General features: G+C 42.7%; 1 protein-coding gene across 1 annotated transcript in view; it reads left to right on the top strand.

Moving 5' to 3' along the window:
* The window catches only part of MUSK (muscle associated receptor tyrosine kinase), a gene marked incomplete at both ends in the record, with an annotated part of 54095 nt that overhangs the window by 751 nt on the left and 34073 nt on the right, over nt 1-19271 (top strand). The window contains 4 exons of the mRNA XM_082335356.1: nt 3650-3776; nt 6983-7134; nt 8552-8679; nt 9201-9342. Of these exons, the coding sequence (XP_082191482.1) occupies nt 3650-3776; nt 6983-7134; nt 8552-8679; nt 9201-9342 (549 nt within the window). The remainder of the gene's footprint in view (nt 1-3649; nt 3777-6982; nt 7135-8551; nt 8680-9200; nt 9343-19271) is intronic.

Raw genomic sequence — 19271 nt, 5'->3', positions numbered from 1 at the left:
TTGCTGCACGGTGATTGTCAGGAGCTATTCAGAGCATACCAGAAACTTTGCAGCTTCAGGAAAACAAAAAGAAAACCTCAAGGAGGATGCCAATATTCACCTGTTAGGCCAACATTGCTGTTCTTGCAGGGCTGTGCTCTTACAATTGTTAGTCAGGTTGGCTTCAAAATGGGAAAAAAAAAGGTCTCTTCTTTATAAAAAACTTTTGAAATAAAAATGTTGATTTTCTCCTAAGGCACTAAAGTAAATGGATAAACCCCAGTCCTTTTGAAGGCTCTGGTAAGATGGGGTTGGAGAGACATGAAAAGCAAAGAGGAAGGGGATTGGTTTTTCTCCTGATGGCAGAGTGCAACGAAGAGATACGCATTCTTTCCTAAAATGTCATGGGTGGCTGAATTGCCTTGTTCCCTGAGAGAGACTGAAACACAATTACAGCCCAGTGGTGCCCTGTAGGGGTTTTGCAGCATTAGCTGGAAACATGAAGGAGCAGTTTTTGACCAAGAGAACTGCAGTATCTCCAGGCGTCTGCAATGCTGCTGGAGAGACTGGCTCTGTTCTCCGCTTTGTTTTGTTTGCCTGGCTTGTCTTGTTTCAAAAGTGTGGATCCAAAACCAAAGCCAAGCAATTTGGGAGCTTCTGGTGCACTGGAGATAGAAGGGGATTCGGCTTTCTCATGGGCCCCGTGAGCAGCCTTGGGTCATTTTGCTATCTCAGGAAACTACAGCTGCCATCCAGAAAAATGTCACCTGTGTGGCTTTATAGATATATAAGTTAATTGATTTTCAATGTTATTTAAAGCCACAGGGCTACCTAAAAAATGTCAGAGAGCCCCAATGGATGCGCACGGAAATGTCTGGGGCCATTTCGATATGCCGACAGATATGTCTGCACACTGTTTGGATTTTATTCTCCTACGTTAAAATCTGGTAATGAAGGCATTGTAAGGTTTGATGGCTTTCCTGAGAAAACATGGACTGACACCAACACCTGAGCTTTTTGGACAGCTTTTAGAAGCAGGCACCATCTCAGCCATTTTGCGTCTCTCTCGCTGCCTCACAACAAAATGGCGGCACGGCCCACCGCCCGCTGTCCCCTGCAGACACACCAGGCGTTCTCCGGCCTCGTGCCCTCTGCCCCCTCACCCCGGCTACAGGAGCACTGCCTTCACCTTCCTGCTGGCCCAGCACTCGCTTTTAATATCGGAAAGGTAAAAAAGAGCATACGAGAAAATGACACATCGCTGTTGTTGTCACGGTTGCTCTTCGAGGATGTAGGATTTGGGGAGGCAGCTGTAAAAAAAAAAGTTCCCTTTCTGCTTTTACCATAGGTAAAGTGCTGTCGGCTTGGACAGTATTTTCTATGAGTACGAGGCTTGATTGTGCCCTAAGAGCTGCGTGCTGGCTTTCAGGAGACACCAGATTAGACCTTGGTGCTGACTTTCAGGAGATTCAGATCAGACCTTACATGGGTACGCAATATTGCTAAGGATAATTCTGTCATGTCTTCAGTTAAAGAGATACCATGAAAGTACTTAACTTGCTAGTAAATTTATTTAATATATAAAACTGACAGCTGTTGTTTGCCCAAAGAATAAAATACTGTCATTATGCATACTGGCTCTTGATACAAATTTAACTTTATTCTTTGTGAGAATGGCCGTGCTTATTGTGACAACACAGTTACAAAACTGGTTGCTTTGAATTTTGGTTACTGTAAAAATTTACATTTCTCAGGGTTAAAAAACTTCGTTACAGAGATTAAGGCATACGGACAACAGCAATAAAAACATACTATACAAAATTAGATTGTAAAACTCCATTTCAGCCAGGCTTAATGCCATCAAAACCCAAGATATTCTGTCACGAAATAGGAATGTCCCATTTGAAGTAGGTAGCCATCGGTGAAGATAGCCGTCAGTGGAGGTTATTCTCCTAAGACAACCTTCAGTAGCAGGGAAATTTAGGCTTTATGAAAATCCTCCGTTTGGTTTCACTGGTGTGGGATTCATCTGGGGTGCAATACAGATGATTACTTCTATCTAGTGTGACCCAAAATGACCCAATAAATTGAAGCCTGATACAATTTGAAGCTGTGATCTTAAACAACATATCTGACACAGATGTGCTTTAACTAACGTTTAGTTAATATAATCTTTAGTGCTACCTGAGCTGTAGTTTTAAGATGTTTTTATGTAAATAAAGTCATTATCAATTATGCAATCTGAAGTCATATAATCTACATATATTTTTGAGGCAGGTTCATTCTAATGACATTTCAAAAACGTTAGGACTTTTACATTAACCTGATAGTGGAAGCTGAGCCTTTCTTCCTCTAGCTTCATTCCAGCTGAACTCCAATGACATTCTAATTTTTACTCCCATATAAATTGAAAAAGCATTAAGGTAAAGGCTTTCTATTATTCTCGGTCACTTAAATGGGAGTGTCTTGTATTTCATCTTTTTTTGAGGAGGGAGGGGTAAAATTGATGTAGTTTATTTTTTCCTGAATTTAAATCTTACTATACTGAGGAGGGCCAGCAGATACAGTGTGGTCAGGATTATCCGTGAAGAGACACACAGTGTGCCAGATACTGCTACAGTCATCGAGAAACAGGAAGATTCCTGCATCCGCTGTACATTTTCAAGGTGGTGTTTCAGGAACATGGTATGAAACTAGTTTATCTCAGCACAGCTGTCAATGAAATCCAGTCCAACAAATATTGTATGTGTGTCCCTCGCAGCCATAGATTAAAAGTCATTTAAGCGTCTTTGGAGGCGATGGCTGCAATGCATACCATGCACAGGGAAAGCAGTTCGCTAGATGTATCCTTTGATTCCTTCCAGCCGTGCTTCAAGTCTTTTATTAGGGTGACGGAAAATGTTTCATACAGTCGAATACATTCGAATAATACATGATGACAGGTCTGTGATAATAAGCATCAGACACAGCTATTAGACTTCTAACCCTGGTGCTACTTGGTTAGAAAAAGTGAGAAAAAGAGAGTGTATGCTAGTCATGCCACAGATCTGGAAGACCTGAAGAGCCTTTATGACCCTGGCTTTGAAAAAAATAGTGCTATATATAACTTTTTTTTAAAAAAAGAGAAATACTTGAGTGGAACAAATCCCGTATTAATGAAGAAGCCGAAACGTCATGCATTATGCGTTAATGAGGAGGCACTATGCCCACTCCAGGAGCTGGTCAGCTTGGCTTCAATTTGTGTGCTGTTCCTTGCACTTCCAGCCCATGCAATGCCACACCTGCAGCAGGGGTACAGCCTCACCTGTGTCTTTGCAGTCTGCCACCCGGTGCTGTGCACCTTGGGGGAGAGGAGAGTTAGAAACAAGGGACACACTGGGCTTGTTGGAGCTGCCCCATGCTTGGGTTGCTCTGTTTTGCACCCTATAGAGAGAGCACAAGGGAAAATGCAAAACCTGCAGCAAAAAACAGAAGGCTGCAGGTACAAATGTGGAGGGGCCTGTGTTACAGCGAATGCGTGGAGGGTGTGGAAAGCACCTCTGCGCTGGGGAAAAAGCCATGGAGCAACCCTGCAGGGACAGGGCTGCCTCCGCCAAAGGGGTCTGGCAGGCTTTGTGCCTCTCTCCAGGAGGCACCAGGAGGTTTTCTCATTTTCTCTTCCTTCACACAGCTCCCTTCATCAGCACTCCTCTGGAAACTGTGGATGCACTGGTAGAGGACGTCGCCAAGTTTGTCTGTGTAGTGGAGTCGTACCCTGAGCCAAAGATTACATGGACGCGCAATGACGTTCCCATCAGGTAGGGAGCACCCCTAGCCCTCTCCAACATCTCCTGCCAAAACCGTCAGTGCTTTCCTTCATGATAAAGGAGATATCTGGAAACATTAAAATGTGTCTGTGGCAGGGAAGAGGGTGAGTGGCTGTAAGTGTACAGGAATCTGTGTTCCTTAGGGAGTGATAGGAATGCCTGGGGAGTGCTCTTGCAGATTCACACACTTGAGCTTGGAGACAGTTGGTTTCTGCTGCAAGCAGTGCATGGAGTTTGCTCTCTAGCTTCAGACAATGCAATCTGCTCTGTCCCTCAGTTTACGCATTTACGAAGGAGGAGGATGCTATATTATATTTAAAAGAAGCATTGCCAGACTTGTTGCCCGAGTGTCTGCAATGTGCCTGGAAACTCTGCATGGAAGGGGTCATATCATGCCATTCTTGTTTGCTTCTAGTTCTGGATCTGACCACAGGGAAATGGCTTCTCATTGTCATGCACTGTCAGACATTAACCACCAGGCATCAAGGTGCTTCCAAAGAAGGCAGCTTTGGAAATGTTTTATGGAAGTTGCTACCATTGCTCTAGCTCTATTGCTATAGACAGACTCTTGCAAAGTAAACTGTACCTGATCTTCCAACTCTGAAATCACATTATGTCTGCCACATGGCTTCACATCAGTTTCGCATCCTAGATTGCTGTTAGTGACTCCCTCTGTAAGGTAAAATTACAGAACAATTTCTGTGTAACAGAGGCCTGTTCTCAAGAGATGTCCGTGTTAGGCAGATGGTCACCTGAAGCACAGTTCCTGCTATTGGGGTCAAGCATCCAAAGAGGCCTTGAACCATTGGCTCAGGAGACTCCAAATAAGTCAGCAGCAGAAGCAGGTCTTACTGCTAGAAGACCATTTTAGAGTGGGAGAAAAGCAGAATGCTACACATATGTAGCTGGTCTTCAGAAATCTTTTATTTCATTACCTGCAACAGAACCTCAGCAAACCCCAGTCCTATCCCTCTGACCTTGGCCTTGTTGCAGGATGGACGTCTGAATTTCCACGGATGTTATTTCCAAATCAGGTCACCTTTCTCCTAATTCCTTTCCCATCAGTGACACCATGCCTGAAAATAAAAGCTGGGAAAGGTAGGTATTCATGCAGGACCCTGGAGATTAAATGCCTTTCTTTCCCCATGGTCTTTAAAATTTCACTGTCTCTGTGTTCTAAGATCATATGGAAACCATATTGTTTCTCACCCCAATCCCCACTTCCAGAAGCCCAACACACCTTTGTAAAAGCAATCCTACTCTCTCTGAGACACAGTGCCTTTTTCACAACATTGACCAAAAAGGAAAACACTGATCAAAAAAGCTCTGCTGGTGAGGCCAGAGAGCTCAGGTGCTTCATTCTTTTACTGGGGCTTCTGGAGCAACATTAATGGCAGCAACTATTTCACTTTCCCAAAGCTGTGTTGGCATTAGTAGTCAGTGCTGCTGGATACAAAAGCTCAGACCAAAGACAGGGAAATAGATAAGCTGAAAATATTTCTGTCACTTTCCAAGAACATGGATGAAAGTATTTGCACAATGGAAAAGGATCAGATCAGTGGACTTTTTTTTCTGAAAAAAACATGTAAATACATGCCTCTGTGTGTGTATGTATCAAACTTCAAAGGGGCTAGTTATTGCAAGCAATAACTATCAGTTATTTTATTTACAAAATTTTCTTCTCTTGCCAAGGTCCTAGCACTCTAAACAGACAGCTAAGCTAACCTTCAAAACAAAACAGTATGTATACGTTCAACTTCAATGGGAATAGTGCTAGGACAGAGGCTCTTGTCAGCACTAGTCTTCTGGAAGTGCCTTTCCTTTTGGCGTCAAAACTTGTGCACGTAGACCAGCAGGTGCCCTGTGCTGAGTGAAATGGTTACCTGCCCCGTCTCCTAGGACAGGGCTGCCTGGGGTGAGCCTTCCTCAGGAAAAGCGGGGACTGGAGCCTGCATGTCTTTTACATGAGGGATGAATTCATTGTATTCTTTCTTCCCAGGGTGAAAAAGAGGAGGGAGATACAAGGCTGAAGGGTGAAAGGGTGTTGAAAGGAAATGTGTGCACACTTGTGTGTGCTAAAAATAGCACATTCCGATTACTCAGTGACTGCTGTACAATTTTTAACAGTAAAAGACAAAACAGGACATACTTAGGTGTCAGGTATTTGTGATAGCTTGGGAGACAATCCTCAGGTCAGAGGCCTTTTGCTACTGTTTGTCAGAATCAGAGGCCAATTGCATGAAAGTGCTTCCAAAAAGCATCAACAAAGGTGTGAAAATAAAACATGTTGGAATTTATGAAATGCTATGCAAATCTTTTTCCACTGAAGTTTTGCTGTACTTTTCCATTTTGCAATGAAAATCAGAGATCAGCCCTCTGCTTTATCACCACCTTTCTTTCTGTGTCTCCCTTCCTCTTCTACATATGCACACACACACATGCACTCCCCATGCTCTCATATAGAACTGGTCTTTGCTCCCCAGACCATACCTTTGTTACTCCAGCTTCAGTGTCTTTCTTGACTTCTCTGAAGCCTCCAGGTTAAAGCCTGCTGTCATTAAACTATAGCTATCCTTGCATCCTCTAACCTTTAGATGGCTTCTTTTCTTCAGCACATTTCTTTGCTTGTTTGTTGGTTTGTTTTTTTTTTCTCCCAAAACAGTCAAAACCACTCCTGGATGCAAACAAAAATACTTGGCTTTTAGTTTGTGTCTTTTCTTCACAACATTAAAAATAACATTATCTGTTTAGTGATAAAATTTTTTTCTTTTAAATCTGAAGTTTTCTTTAAAAAACTTCAGCCAGTTCCAGTTCCTATGTAGGCATCCTTCCCTTGCACTGAGTGATTATACCTAAAACAGGACCCAGCTGGATAAGATTACTTGTGCTTATGCCTGTCCTTGGCCAGACAGAAACCCAACTGTGATACCTACTTACATTACCAATACCTGACTGGAGGAAGAATTACCACCATGCTGGTGGCAGTCAGGAACTGCATGGTCTAGTGATGACCAAAGCAAATCTTAAGGCCCAACTCAACATTTTCAGTGCCTTCCCTTCTCTTTGCATGTTGAGAATAAAAAGTAAAACATACTGCCATTTGTAGTGCCATCAGCGGTCTGCAGCTACAAATGCAGTTCTCCCTCTCCATCCCCGGCTGTCCCCATGCCCCTGACAATCTGTGCTGTGCCCTGCAGGCTGTTCGACACCCGGTACAGCATACAGAGGAATGGGCAGCTCCTGACCATTTTGAGTGTGGAGGACAGTGACGATGGGGAGTACTGCTGCAAGGCAGAAAACAGTGTTGGAGCAGCTGCGAAGAGCTGTGGGGCTCTCCAAGTGAAAATGCGTAAGTGGGAATGTAATTTCTTCCTGACACAATGTGAGCATGTAATTGAGAGCCTGAGCAGACCCCAGGTATGGACCCTGGAGGTCCGTGTTCAGGGCAGACCTATGTTCCTGTGGGGCTCGGTGCAGTCCCTTGAGGCAGAGACATGGCATATTGGATCATACCTTAACTAAAAGCAGTTGTGATTATTCACTTTGAATAACACACACCTGTGCTAGGATCAGAGGAACTGTTTGCATAGGAGAAGGTAAAAAATGATGCTTTGAAGAATGCCCTTTGGACAAAACTTTGTTAAAGCAGCACAATTTGATAGATTAGACCTCCGTAGCAATACTGCATAAATCCCTTGTGAATTTTAAGCATAAGATTTCACTAATCAGATTTATGCCTGAGGATGGCAAAAGCAAGTAAATGCTGTTCAGATGTTCTTAATAGCAGCCTTGAAAGGTCTGGAGCACCGCAGTGTAAACCTCACCAACCCACATGGAAGGCAGAGGACTAGTTCTTGCAAAGGGCTCTGTAAGTGCTCAGCTCGGTGAAGCTGAACTCACATGGCTGCGGTTATTTACACAAACACTTAAAAGGGCAGCTGAGATATATCCTGGCTAAAGCATCTCTTTGTAGGAAAGGTTTTGTTTGCGCTAATGAGCATGACCCTCCAGGTCCAGTAATTCTGGGGCTCTCCAGCACCCCAGTCGCCTGCAGGTGGGTGCCAGGAGGTGATGCTCTCTAAAGGTCATTTTTCTGGTTTGGTATCATGCAATGGAGACAAAACTTCAGATCTTCCAAAAAACAGAGATGAAGACGTTTTTTTACTCCTGGCTCAGAGTAAGGTAAACCATGTTTTTCTTTGGGTAAATGTTTGTCTCATATGAACTTTAAGGGAGTTTGATTGTTTTTTTCTTTAAGGATCCTTTCTCCTTTTTACTAACATAGTTATAAACCCTTCAATTAGGGACATTAATTGAGTTTACATGCCCTTCTTGTTGAGCTAGAGACAAGCCTGGGTTAAAACTATTTCAAAACCGGTTCTCTCCAAATATGAGCTTTCACACAATACACTGTTTATGCACTGAAGAATGTCAAAACCTGGAATGCAAACATTCTTCAATATTGGAAATACTTTTATCAGGATTTGGATTTTAGCCCAGGCCCTAATTCAAATGACTGTCAAACTCCACTCCTGAAAACAAATAACCCATGCAAGTTAGCTGATTTTGCATCCATAAACTGAAACTCCAAATGCTGTGCTTAAAAAGGTTTTTTCTTTCCAAGGCAGCTCATGACCTACTAAGACCACTCTATCTTCCAGCAATGTACAGAAAAAGCAGCAGAGATTTTGTAATTTCTGAACTTGTCCTGTTCTAGTGTCTCTTAGCTTCAGTTCAACTTTAATTTTTGACTTTTAAAATTTTAGGACCCAAAATAACCCGACCGCCTGTAAATGTGGAAATAATAGAAGGGTTAAAGGCTGTTCTTCCATGCACTACAATGGGGAATCCAAAACCTTCTGTTTCATGGATCAAAGGAGAAACAGTTGTAAAGGTGAGCAGAGAATGAAATTTAAGTAATTCTAACTACTTGCTAAAGGTACTGTGTTAAAATATTAGCATCAATTACAGCATTTGTAAATTCTAGTTGCTAGGAAGCAAGCATTTGGAAAATCCAGGGTTCATCTCATAAATGTCTGCATCTGCAATAATTCTGCCTATAAACCAAACATTCTCTGTGTATCTGTATTTTATATTATATATATTTATTACTACTAAGTGTGGTCAAATGCTGCTGAATGCACTTGTGAGTGTTCTCATAAATAAGAGCTACTGAGCTGCTTAGCTGAGATTCAGGGCTCTTTTGAAGCTATAATCCACTGATCTGCAAAAAGAGGGATGGGTGAGTGTGTCATGACAATGCTGAGCAGGAAGCTGGCCCGAAATCCTTCAGTTGTAGGACAACACAAATAATTTTCATGCATGTAAGCCCAATCTCTGCAAGTGGACATTTGGTGCTCCTTGTGCGCAGCCTGCATGTAGAGTCCTCACCTTGATCCCTCCTTCCTCCGGCAGGAGAACGCTCGTATTGCTGTCCTTGATTCAGGGAATTTAAGGATCGACAAGGTTCAGAGAGAAGATGCAGGACAATATCGATGTGTAGCCAAGAACAGCCTGGGCACAGCCTATTCTAAACCTGCAACGCTGGTAGTGGAAGGTGAGTAACCCTTGCACTGGGCTCCAGCTCCATGTGCCAGCTCCTCGTGCGTACCTGCTTAACTTGAATTAACCTGAAGTATCACGTTGATGTTGACAAAAACATCCTAGGGGGTGACCCAAAAGGCAGAAGAAGGGAAAGGAAAGGAAAGGAAAGCAGAGTGAGAAACAGAAAGTTTGTCCCCACCTGCTCCCATTGCTGCCTGATGGTGGACAGGACAATCTGTGGAGGGTCCTTGTCCAGGGCTGCTGTGGCTCTTGTGGGATATTTGTCTGAGTAAGGACTCCCAAATATGTTTTTCCTTCTGACTGATGGTTTCCAAGATGCCAGCTTGTTTTTTGTTTGAAAAGTCCCACCAGACCTGGGGGTTATACACTATGGCTTGTGCAGATGGACAAGTAGAAAGCTGATGGCCCTGGAAACTCACTGCAAAGAGCCTGATCAAAGGGAGCTGCAGCTGCAAACAGTGAAGCATTTTGCAGCATTATATGTATGTCCCACTCCCTTTCCTCTGATTTTCCATATGAATTGGTTGATTCTTCAGGTAAACAGAGCTTTTCTCTTTGAGGACTTGAACATTTTCTGTCTGCTAAACCAAACACCGGATTGATTTTTCAGTTTCTGGTCTTTATGTGCTTAGTGTCCGTCTCTTATTTACAGAAAGTGTTTGCTTTGTGGTATAAATCATCACCAGTTTCAGAGTGCTGAGACTAGTGGACTGCAGGGGAACCCAAATGTAGGTGATGAAGCATTCAATGTTCCTGAATCCTATAAGAGAAGCTGGGTTAAGCAAGATTTTGTGGAGAGGGAGGAGGGATGACTGATTCAGTAGATGAACTAATTTTTATTTCTTATTCAGAATGACTGTACTGTAAAAAGTGGGGAAGGGTCTCCATTTGCCTAGTAAGCTTCAAAAGATCGTTGTAGGTTACGTTTGGCCTGGGACTATCAGAGGTTACTTAAGGTGCAATCCCATTTCTAAGATGACCATTGACTTTCTTCCGGGAGCAGGATCAGGTGTATTAGGTCCGACTACAAATTACTGTAGGTCTGCTGTTTCCCTAAAAGATGCATTTGTTTTTCAGAGGTTTTTTTCTTTTTTTTTTTTTTTTTTTAATATTTACATGTACAGACTTCAAGTATGTTGGAAATTCCTTAAATAGCTTTAAAACAGGAAAGCAGCTATTCCTAATCTAGATTCAGAGCTGTACTTCTCCTGAGTTAAAAGTGATGGGCCAAACTGAAGACACGGACCTGGCTGTGAACAGCTTGCGTTTTGGTTTGGCTCCATCATTGAGACAGCGGCCAAAGGCTTGTCAAGAATTAACTGTGAATGGCAAATACTGGGTGCCATGCACACAACCCCCTGCTCCATGCTGAAGGGCCTCAGGCACTGGGGTTTTATTACTCTGGATCTACCACAGCCAGTTAGTGGGCTGGAACCACACCAAAATCCAGGCTTCTACGGTTGATATCTTGTTTTGTCCCTGTCTCCAGAATTATGCAGCTGCCTGTTAATTTAAGGAATGGCAAAATAGTCCACAAATATCCTACTTGCAAAGGAGAGCCTGTGTGTGCTCTTTTTAAAATGAAGAAGGTGATTAGTTCTTAATTAATCAACAGGAGCTCATTGCTCCCACACAAACTATGCCCTCATGTTCCATTCATGTGTTGGGTGAACAAAGCAATGCTGTTCTCCAGGCTCGCCTTGGTTTCTCTGGTGGGGCACCCATATAATATACCTCGTTTCAGGCTGCCACCCAAAATAGTGTTTGTTTTACTTTTTTGGCTTCCAAGATCCAAAGGTAATAATCCTGACTGCAGCTTGCTGTGTATACAGATCTCTTCCCCTCCCAGTATTTTACATTAAGTCGCATGGATATTTAGCATACATACATATGCACATACCTGTGTGTGCACACAGGTATGCGCATACATGTGCACCCCCCTTGTGCACCTCTTTTATCATTATTTTTAGTATCCCTCTTCTCCTACCTCTCCTACTCCCTTAGTATCAGCATTTTAAAGTAACTCCAAGTAAATAATAATCATCTGATGCAGGAAAATCACACTTCAGTCAGCCTTCTTTGAGCATTCGCTATATTCAGAAAACTTATGAAAATATGCTCTATGTTGCTTCTCTGTAATAACACTACAGTATTTTTTCTTAAATCTTGGTGCTACCATTCACTGGCATTACCACCCTGCATGGTGCGGCTTAATATTAAAATAAAATGACTAAGCATGGCTGGTCAACTATGAATATTTAATCCTGAAGCAAATGCCCATTCAAAGAGCAGTGCAAATATTTATCCCTAGCTAAATCTAGATCAGGCGGATCCTGATTTCTGAAAGAGTTTTCTAATTTTCTGTTATGAACTTCCATTTTAATGGGTTCAGCATTAGTCCTGCAGTTAGTTTCAGGCATTGTTCAAAGTGCAAAGTTGTTTAACTTCTTGAAAGATTGACCCTTTGCCTCCTGCATGCAGTCAGGCTCCTTAATGCATGTAGGGTCAGGCACATGCTTGAATGACTTGCTGAAGCTTGGCCCAGAAACTACAGCAAGTCTCAAATATGTAAAATCATCTATGCTGGATCCACTTATTCAAACTGATGATAATCTTGGCCCAAGCAATTACACCACTGAGGTGCCTTACAGTCCTACTTCTTGTCTGGTTTCAGCAGTCCAGGGTAAAACAGTTTGAAAAATACTGCTATTTTGATTTTCCAAATATTTTTTCTCCATTCCTTGTTAGCTTTCCTCAACATTTATAATACTAGCCTCTATTTATTATTTTTAAAGCACAGCTTTAATATTTTTAAAGCTTTATTATTTTTAGAGCAAAGTCAAAATAATTTGAGCAATGATTTTAGATGAATATTCAGGTGCAGTTCTTGTCAGGAAAAAGAAAACGGTGGAGGCCTTTCTTAGTGGAACTGATTTTTCAGTTGTTCCTGATTTTCATGAGTGAATGAGGAAGGAGATAAGGATCCCTTGGGTGCTGCCCAGTGCATGGACTCGTCCCTAGCCAGTGCAGCTTGCTTCCTCTCCTGGAGCACATTTCAGGCACCAGAGTTCAGGTGATGAACTAATGAACTCTAGTCAGTTAATGAGCTTCAATGTCCAGAACTTGGTCAGGATTTTAATTAAAAGGGTTGAAAAAAGCCTGTCCTTTTGGACTGTGTTTTTCCCCAAGTTCAGGGCAAACCCACATGAATTTGGACACGTGATGGTGAAACAGATTCTCTCCTTAAAAGGCATAATCCATTAGAGGTGGAAACACAATCATAACAGACCTGACTGCTGGGTCTGTGCGAAGAGCTGGGATCTTCATGGGGAACCGTGCTGAACCCACAGACAGCACTGCCCTCACAGAAATGCTGCCCGGGGTGCCTGGAGGGTGTTAGGAAGAGAAGTAGAGCATGGGGCATGCCCTTGATTTGACACCAGTGAGCGGGCACAGGTTAGGGACAGGGAAGGGACACAAGAGGCAGGTGTTGGCCAAGAGACCCAAGTGAGCGACCATGCAAGGTAGGCAGCCATCCTGCTGAAGGAGGGTTGCACACTGTTTTTATGATCTTGGTGTGTCCTGTAGCAATAAAATGACACACGCCTCTGGTTTAGCTCTGAGGGGACACCTCGGAGGAACAAGGTTGGTTCTTTCCGACATATGCTGGGGTCACTATGAAGTAGTCCTCCACCTGTGTTTCCAGCTGTGTGGAAGCTGCACGAGCGTATTGAGTCAGCTTTCCCCTGTTCAGTTCCTTTGTCAAATTAATTACAGCTCACGCAACTTATGAAAAAAAGGACTAGTAGAAGTATTGGTGTGAGGCAGAAGTGCAATAGGCAGAAACCAGCCTTCTCGACACCGCTCTGCAAAGCAAAACAAATAAGCAATGATGAGTTTGCTGGCTCTATTAAAATTCCCATGTGAGGATGACTTCCTGTTGCTCATGTATGTCCAGAGGTGGCTACAGGAGGTAACATGTGCATTGAGGTAAAAGAACAATATTATAATCTTGGCTGTTTGCCAAGAAATGTGTTTTTAATTTCCTGGAGGCAACATTTCTGACCTGCAGTTTTGTATTAATTTTCGTCTTAAGCATTTTACTAACTAGCTGTTTAATTGCTACATTGTCAGTTTTGATAATAAACACTTCTGCTAAACCTAGAAGAGAAGAGCATTTATATACTCAGCAAAGCAGTACCTTGCCAAAGGATTTATACAAATTACCTGTTGATTGCTGTACTGATACCCAAAGTGAATCTGTGGTTGAAAGGTTCCTGGATGAATCCAAGATTCAGGACTATGGTAGAGTAGAAGTATTTGCTTGTTTACCTGATCTGTAGTTCATACAGATGTCTGAAGGCTGAATTTTATTGACAAGATGTTGGCTGAGATGGCTAAGACATTCCATCCACTTTTACCTGAAGATCGCTCCTTTGGAAATACATAGGAAAGCAGCTATCACCTTCAGGAATGTTGAGAGTTGTCCTCAAGTGCAGAAATTGCCATTGATGTCAGTGAAAACTGAGGACAGGGTATAGACTTTTAGGCTGTGCCAAGAATGTATTTCTTGGCCCTTGTCTGAGCATTTGAAATCTGTAGGGTTTGCATGATAGGCAGCATTAGTGAGACATTCATCTGTTTTTTCCTTCATGCATTGGACAGCTGTAAAACAGGAAGAATTTCAGTTTTCTTTGCTATTTGCAGTGACACTGATCCAGCCCATCAATAGCACCAGTTCAGCAAAAGCTATGCAAGAGCTCATCAGGTTCAGCTTCTGGGCCTGCTGCCTCAAACTGTACACCCTTTGTGGTTCCCACGGCTTGACATGAGGTTTTGAGGTTTTCCATACCCATTATGTATAAATTGTATGACATTGAAAGAATAAATTTAAAGCCACGAGCTCTTGCCCGGTAAGAGGCATGGGGAATATTCCTATTATGAGCATGCTTGTCACTCAGACACAGAGAGAAGCTTTCTGGTAGGATTTTGTTTTCAATGTGCAAAATACATTCCATGGGATGGTTTTACTTTAATCTCTCGCTATCTTTTTCAGATGTGGAGCTTATAACTAATATTCAAAGTATATACCATTCATGCATCAAAGAAGAAGTGTCTATTGCAAAACAGCAGTAAACCAATACGTTTTGCAATGACTTGCAGACTTCATCACCTGACCTGGGCTTTGTGTTCTGGCAAAGTTTTTGCTCTGTTTTGGAGAATATTTCCTTCTTTCCTTGGGGGAAGAAAAGTGCTACTTTATGAATTGGTAGAATGGGCTCCTGTCCTATATGTTGTTCATTCTTCAAAACAAAGTCACAAAAGAAACTGAAAAGTTGACTGTGAATTGCTTACAGTTTATAAGTTACAGCTGTTTATAGATGAGGCATAAAGCTATAAACCATATGTTTCTTTATCAGCCTAATTTTTAGCTTCAACTGTGGAAAGAACGTTTCTGGAAATGAATAGAGTTATTGCCACTAAAATGTATGAAGCGTTGTGGTGGATTAGGCACTAGCACAACTGAAGGTAGAATGTTCTTCTGAGAAGTGTCCTTCTATTCCAATAGAAGCATGTGCGTGGAAGTCCTCTGCTGTAGGAAGACAGTCTGAATTGTCTACTGTGCTTTTTAGCCTTGCACACTGGGACTTTGTGTGCAGAAATCCTGAAAAGGTTTTTCTTCCTCTGAAGATGAAGAAAAACCTTCCTGTTGTGCCTTTCTAGGTGTTGCACCCAGTCAGTGAAACCTCCGATGTTCCCAGTTTGCCCAGTGATGCATTTCTAATGTTGAACAAGAAAGAAGGCGTCCATAAATACATGGAATGTAATGTGAAAGGAAAGAGGCAGTCCTTTTGGTTGTGTGCTGAGTTAGATGCGCCTCCATCTTGTGATTTACATGAAGTTGAGCTCGATCGCCAGCCTGTGGCACCAGAGAGTTGTGGAATTCAGGAGTTTTGGAGTATACTGTGCGATAAGGTTTAGTTTTGAAGTCATCGCTGTACAAAGGCATGTCTAGAAATTAGCAATCATAAATCTGTCAGAAAAAAACAAACAAACAAATTAGCTAGGATAAGTGCTGGAAGATCCAGTGTGCTCATCAAGAAACTAACTGGATTCTCCATGGATTTAATAACATTTTTGGATCAAATCTTCTCTGCAGTTTCCAGTTGGCTGTGTGAGGCATTAGTTGAAGGCTACTGATCCTCTCTTTATCCAGGCAGTTTCATTCATCCCTCTGTTGAGGTGTTTCTGCTCCACTTCCTCCTGTGCTACTATGTGAGAGCACACAAAGCAAAAAATGCAAAGGAAGTGTAGGAGCAATGCTCCTCATGCTCCCCTGACTTGGACATTGTTTGGTTTTCTGTTCCAACCCTGGTAGATAGAAGTCTTTTCCTGCCCACAGTTTATTGCTTATTACTAGCTACTAAAATAATACCCTGCCACAGGCCACAAAAATGTTCCCCTATAAGCCACTTGTGAGATCCGCCTTAGCCTTAAAAATAGGAAGGTTTTTCTTGGAGAATCATCTCTTCAGAGGGAAGGATCTGCCAGGACACGGGTAGATTTAGTCTAGACTTCTGATTTTTTTTTTTTTTTAATAATTTTGTCTAATTCTTGGAGGCACTGAGGGGACAGGAGACTAGATGACAATAGAAAGCAGTGCCTTGGCTATTTAGTTAACAAACTATGCTCACAAAGTGTAAAGCATTAGCTTCCTTCAGCTGTTTTGTGGACCTCTTATGTAGTCTTGGGACAAATTTGCATCACAGATAAATCAAAAGACAAGAAAGTCACACCATAATTCAAGCAACAAGAATGAAAGTATGTATTTAGTCCAGCTAATCTATCAATTTGGATGGACCACATGCCAGAGATGGGCCTTATTTCAAATGAAAACTGACTACAGATGTGCTATGCAGAAAGTTTTCTACAGTTTTGTGTCAACGTGTCCGTACTTGGCATAGGCGAAATAGGAAAGGGAGATACCAAGAGACCACCAAAGCAGCCAGTCAGCACTGTTACCCTGACTCTTGCTGTCTTGCCCATAGATCAGCTGTCGTTGTGAAATGTGAATTTTTATCTGTGCCATCTTCTGAGGTAGAATGTTTTGGGTGAGATGTATTGCCGAACAGCAGACTGACAACGAAGTTTGCAGTTCTGCACTTACGTGCTAGGTAAAATTTCCTCAGGGAAATTCAGATACTGACATTGAGCAATAGTGTTTGGCTCTGCCATGAACAGAGGCAGAAACCCTGGGAAAGGATTGTCTTCCCTGTCCTTGGTGATGCTGGTGTATGTACCTGCAGGCAGTGTCCTATGGCAGTAAATGGTGAATACTGCAGTTTGCTGTTAAAAATTGCAAAGGGTTTGAGGGGAGGGAGCATTACAGGGAAAGAAAATAGTACCGATCTTGCCTGTAATTACACCAAAGTAATTGACTGGCCTCAGCAGGGTGGCATGGGCGTAACTGAAAGCCCAGAATATCTCATTAAATCTCCTCCTACCTACTGCATTCACCATAGTCATCCCAAGGTTCTCAGATGCTGCAGATACGACCATAGCCCTAATTACAGGGTAACAGGGCAAGCCGCAGGAGAAAGAAGACAGCCCCAGACCTTCAGCAAATGAACAAGCAAGCATGAGCTATTAAATTTGTTCCTGAGGCTTGCTCTGCTGTGACACAGGTGAGAGGTGCACACTGCCTTCGAGTAATTGTCGTGAGGTGGCCTCCTGCACTGAGGAGCTGCAAAGCAGGCCTCCTGGGAGCATGAGGTTTCTGACAAGGCATGTATGAGCAATACTTCTCTAATGAGCATTTGAGCCTGCTATTTCCTTTTGCAAAAACCTCTTTCCCCAAACAAAGAGTTTGGAAAGGCACTTAAAAAAATATATGAATTTCTCACATTATTGCATGAATTGTGGTTTTCAGAAAAAAAATAGATATTGTGGACAAAATCCCCCTGGCTTATAAACTGTGTTGGGTAGCTAGGAAGCATGTGCTTCCTGCACAACAATAGAGAGACTCAAGGATAGAGAACAGCCATAGCTGTCAGATAAAGGTGGCCAGAGCAAACTGAGGCAACTATCCTGAAGTGACTGCCTTTTCACACTAAGAAACCAAGATAGAGATGGGGCTGAAGATACAGAAAGGAAGGCTTTGACGGCAACCTGGAAATTTTGTAGAATTGATTTAAAAGTCCAGTTTTGGTAAGTTGTCTGTGGACCAATACCATTTTTATGAGGCTGATGCCTTCTGTCTTCTAACGACCTCCTTCCATCTTTCTCATTCAGGTCGCCTTGGCGGAGGTGAAAGCCCTGCTCTTATTTTCCACTGTAACAGACTCTTCCAAGCTATACAACTCTAGATTTTGCTTCTAGCACTAATGCCAGTTCTAGTGTCACACAGTATTTCTAGGGTGTGTGTGCTCATACTGTGGAAGAGAAGGTGTCTGCTGTTGCGCTGCTCCGTATAGCAATGGTCCCCTCCCATCTCTGAAACTGAATGCAGCCCCAGGCAGCCCCTCCCAAAAAGGGTATCTCAAACTAGGAGCTGAGAATAGGGAGCAAAGATGGATCTCTGTGTTAGGAGGGACTAGCAGAGTTTTCAGTGTTGAAAACCAAGCACACATAAGGTCAGCAGGGAACAGGCTATTTGCTATCACCCCAAGAAACACCGTAGCAGCTACTGCTAGCAGCAGTTTAAAATAGATGAAAGGAAGTACTTTTCACATGGCATGTAATTAAATTTATGGCACTGCTGTTACCCATTGGTGGAGACCAAATGTCAGGATGCTGCAGGGTTTATCTCAGTTTTGGGTAATCCAGTGGTTCCCATAATTGCCTGCTCCATTCTTGAGAGTGGGAGGGAGAGAGACTTGTGTGCAGCTGTGGAGACTTCAGTACGTGCAGGCAGACTGGCAGCCTTGGCAGTGGTCATGACGGGTCATGATCACAACTGGAAGGAGAAAAAGAGTTGCTCTTTGACTCAGGAGACTGGAAACTTCTTTTCCAGTTTCACAAGCAGTAACGGGTAATGGCAGAGTTAAATGGCACATGGTGCGTCTTCGTACTGTAGAAAAGGCAGAGCATGGGAAGGTTTAGAAGGGTCTTTCCTTCAAAGAAACCAAACACATATATAAGACCAGTACTGACATGAAAAGAATTTCCTTATTCATTTCCCTGGGAAGTAATTTGAACATGTTATCCCCGCTTGTCCTTGAATCTGGTGTTTGCTCTGTATATAGAAGTGAACACTTGTACAGAACAGGTTTTATATAGTTACACAGGATATAAGCTATCTATTTACATTTTACTCCTGGTTATTATAGCTTTGCATATTTGCAGGGTCTGCTTTTAGGATTCCAGAGACATCTACATGTGATGCAAAGTCTATCACAGCTGAGAAGTTCCTGTGCTGGCTGGTGCATTTAACATTATATGAGTCCTTCTGCTGATGCAAATTGTCCTACCATCCATAAATCTTGGAGCTCACCCTAGAATAAGGTTACCTTGAAAAGCTATTGCCTTGCTAAGAAAAACTTGCTTTGATATTAGACACCAGAAGTTAGAATCTGAAGGCATATGCTTCAGGATGGAGATGTTGTGGTTTCCTCCATCTCCCTTCCACACAGGTCTTGAATGGTCCCTGCCGTCCCCCATCTCACAGCCTCAGGCTCCAGGTTGAGTGTCTATGTATTGCTAAGCTGTCTGGCCTGGGCTGCATGAGGTGTTAGAACTACTGCAAACCCCAAACCTCCCAAATCATGTATCAGGAGCCAGAAGAGCTTGGAGATTTTGAGATTTTGTACAAAACGTTGATATTTCAAATGCATTGAGGGGTTCTTCCAGATTACCATGATAACCAGGTGATGGGCAGGCGGATAATGAAGTACTACTTGCTTACAGTGCTTCTGCAGCTTC

The sequence above is a fragment of the Platalea leucorodia genome (genome assembly GCF_965183815.1).
Source record: "Platalea leucorodia genome assembly, chromosome: Z".
NCBI classification, from domain to species: domain Eukaryota; kingdom Metazoa; phylum Chordata; class Aves; order Pelecaniformes; family Threskiornithidae; genus Platalea; species Platalea leucorodia.
Note: the sequence above shows the minus strand (reverse complement) of the source record. Positions and strands in the feature narration are given on the sequence as shown.